A 2,779-nucleotide genomic window follows, 5' to 3' on the forward strand; every position below is an offset into this window, starting at 1 on the left:
GGGCGGGGGGGGGGGCGGGGCTAAGTTCTAACCAGGGGACTATCACAGAACAAATAGAACTAACCCACTTTTCCACTTTACAGGCAGTACCCCCAGTCCCCTAAACCTCTTCTTCAAGCAAAACACAACCAATTCTTTCAAAGATTCCAAGACAGGTGCTTTAGCAAAATGCAGACTCTGGCACCAGACAGCCTGGGTTTGCATCCCAGCTTCACTACATACCAGCCGTGTGACGTGAGGCTCTGAGTGCCTCAGCCTTCCCATCTGTAAAATGGGAGTAACAATTGCCTACCTGAAAGGGGTGCAGTTAGTACTATGAGAATGTTAACTGCTGTTATTAAGAGGGGATCTATCCCGCAATATCCTCCAGTTGGTGGAGGCCTATCCTAAAATGTATCTGCCCCAGTAGGTAATCAATAAAAATTTATTGGGTGAAGGAATGTGGGGCCCAGAAATGAGCTTGATACTCAAGCAGCACAGGCCTGTCACCATTTATACACAAGCATCTAAAAAGTGCTTTTACCCACTTCTAGGCTATTTCTGGGGCCTTCCAGATTCCTAGTATTAAATTCTACGCATGTGAGCAAACAAACCGATGAGGTACTTAGATCTCAGTGCTTTGCAGAAACGAAAGCAGCTGTCTACCGCTTTCCCCAAATTTCAATGTACTATTTAAGCAGGAGACTAAAGCGCGCTGGGAAGGCAGGATTTGCAAACCGATCGCCAGCATGCCCCCACCCAGCCCGCCTGCGCAGCGGCCCCAGGTACTCACGCGGCGGCAGCGGCGGCCCGGGAACGAGGCTGCGGCGACACCTGGAGCCTCCGCGGGGCTGGGGGACGCGCGGAGCGGGCACCGAGCGCAGGGAGGGCAGGTTCGGAGGGTGCCACTCCAGCGGCCTCACCATGACTCAGCGCTTTGCGGCCGACGGCCTCGGGGAGGGGGGAGGCGGGAGTCCCCGTTCCTCGGGGGCCCGGGCGAGGGCGACACTCCCTTGTTTACCTCCCGCGCGGATCCTCTCGCTCCGCGCTCTGCCCTCCGCCTCTCCCGGGCGAGCTCTGCTGCTCTGTGGCTTCTGCGCCCCTCCCGCCGGGAAGAGATGCGCGCTCGGGCAATTTGGGGGTGCGCTGGGCTCCAGGAGAGGCGCGTGGCCCGGGCAAGAGCTCTGATGGGGCAAAGGCCCCCCAACTCGGTCTCGTGGAAAACCTGTCTTTAGCTGGAGTCTGCTTGCCACCAAACCCGCAGCACGGGGATGCAGGGGTTCGAACGAACGCTGACTTCACCCCTTGGAGGCACCACTCCGTGGGGGCGTGACCTTGAGCAGGTGGCTCGGCCTCACGTGACTCCTGTAAAATGAGGGTGGCCATGATCATAGTACCAACCTCACGGGGTTGTAATGAGAACATCTTTGTCCCTGCCTCAAGAGAAGGCACACTGTAGCGGGGACACAATTGGTTGAGAGGTTGGATGTGGCTGGAATACAGTGGGCAGGCGCTGGAGAGTTTTCGCGAGAGAGTAAGGAGTTGGCACAAGCCAGTGAAGGATCTAGTTCATGGCTAAGATCATTAACCAGAGGCACGGGCATGGCTGCAGTTTCTGTTCTCTAAAACAGCAGAAGGCTCACTGCCTGGTTTTAAGAAAGGAAAGAAAGTGGCATCTCTAAAACGAGGTTGGCACACTTTGTAAAGGACCAGATAGTAAATATGTTCGACTTGGCAGGCCCCATGTGTTCTCTGTCAAAACTGCTCCAGTTTGCCTTTGTAGCAAGAAAGCAGCCATAGACAACACGTAAGTAAATGGGCTTGCTATAGTTCAATAAAACTTTAATAACGGATACTGACATTTGAATTCATATATTTTTCACTTGTCATGAAATATAATTCTTTTGATATTTTTTATTTCAACCACTTAAAAATGTAAAAACTATTCTTAGCTCTCAGGCTGTACAAAAATAGGTAGTGGGCTACCTCCCTATTCTGGCTGCGGGCCTAGTTTGCAGATCCCTGCTCTAAAAGAACAGGTTAGTTGAGGAACAGTGTCTTTTCCCTGGGCTCCTGATATATCAGTAGGGCTCAAACCCACCGTCCCCTCCTTACTTAGGTCATTCAAGGTTAAACGAGATAATACATATGAACACTAAAAGTGCTGTGGAATAATATTATTGCTTATATCATTATAATTACTTCTACAACTGCCTCCAACTAAAGTAGAAACATGGGCTTTCTGTCCAGCACTTTGCAGTCCTCAGTAAACGCTTCTGCATTCTCTACCAAAGAAAGCTAACATTCAGCCAATTGCCTGAGCCTGAAATGCAAGCTCTCCCCTTTCACTCTTCTGCCTTGAAAGCCTGTGGATTCTGACTCCTACTAGCTATTAAATACATCCGGTCCCTCCCATTTTGACTTACCACCATCCATCTTCTCCAATAGCCACCCTACTCTTCCTGCTTTCAGGCTTCCCATTGGCTAACGCATTCTCCAAGTTGCAGGCAAGTTGCAGGAATTACAATTGTCTACAACCTTCAGTGGCTTCTCATTACCCTCGGGAGAAAGTTCTCTGATATTCTTGAAGTAGTCTCACCCTCAACATGCTTACTTAAGTACAAACACACACACACACACACACACACACACACAAACGGGCACACCCCCTCTATCCTTTTTCCACCATGCTGAACTTCTTTCAGCCTCTGGAATGTGCATGCTTCCTCTTGTTAGCTGTCTGTGTCTATTTGGAGCTTTCTTTCCCTCTCCTTGATCGGTCTTATCTCCATTCATCTTT

At 50.5% G+C, this 2,779-nt stretch overlaps 1 protein-coding gene across 1 annotated transcript in view; it reads right to left on the reverse strand.

Annotated features, from left to right (window-relative positions):
- LOC103606447 (pirin-like) overlaps positions 1-921 on the reverse strand; it is a gene marked incomplete at its 3' end in the record, with an annotated part of 41,010 nt that extends 40,089 nt beyond the window's left edge. The window contains exon 1 of the mRNA XM_008591038.1: positions 773-921. Within this exon, the coding sequence (XP_008589260.1) occupies positions 773-905 (133 nt within the window). The remainder of the gene's footprint in view (positions 1-772) is intronic.
- Between the last annotated feature and the right edge of the window lie 1,858 nt (positions 922-2,779).

The sequence above is a fragment of the Galeopterus variegatus genome, unplaced genomic scaffold, assembly GCF_000696425.1.
Source record: "Galeopterus variegatus unplaced genomic scaffold, G_variegatus-3.0.2 Scaffold6596, whole genome shotgun sequence".
Taxonomy (NCBI): domain Eukaryota; kingdom Metazoa; phylum Chordata; class Mammalia; order Dermoptera; family Cynocephalidae; genus Galeopterus; species Galeopterus variegatus.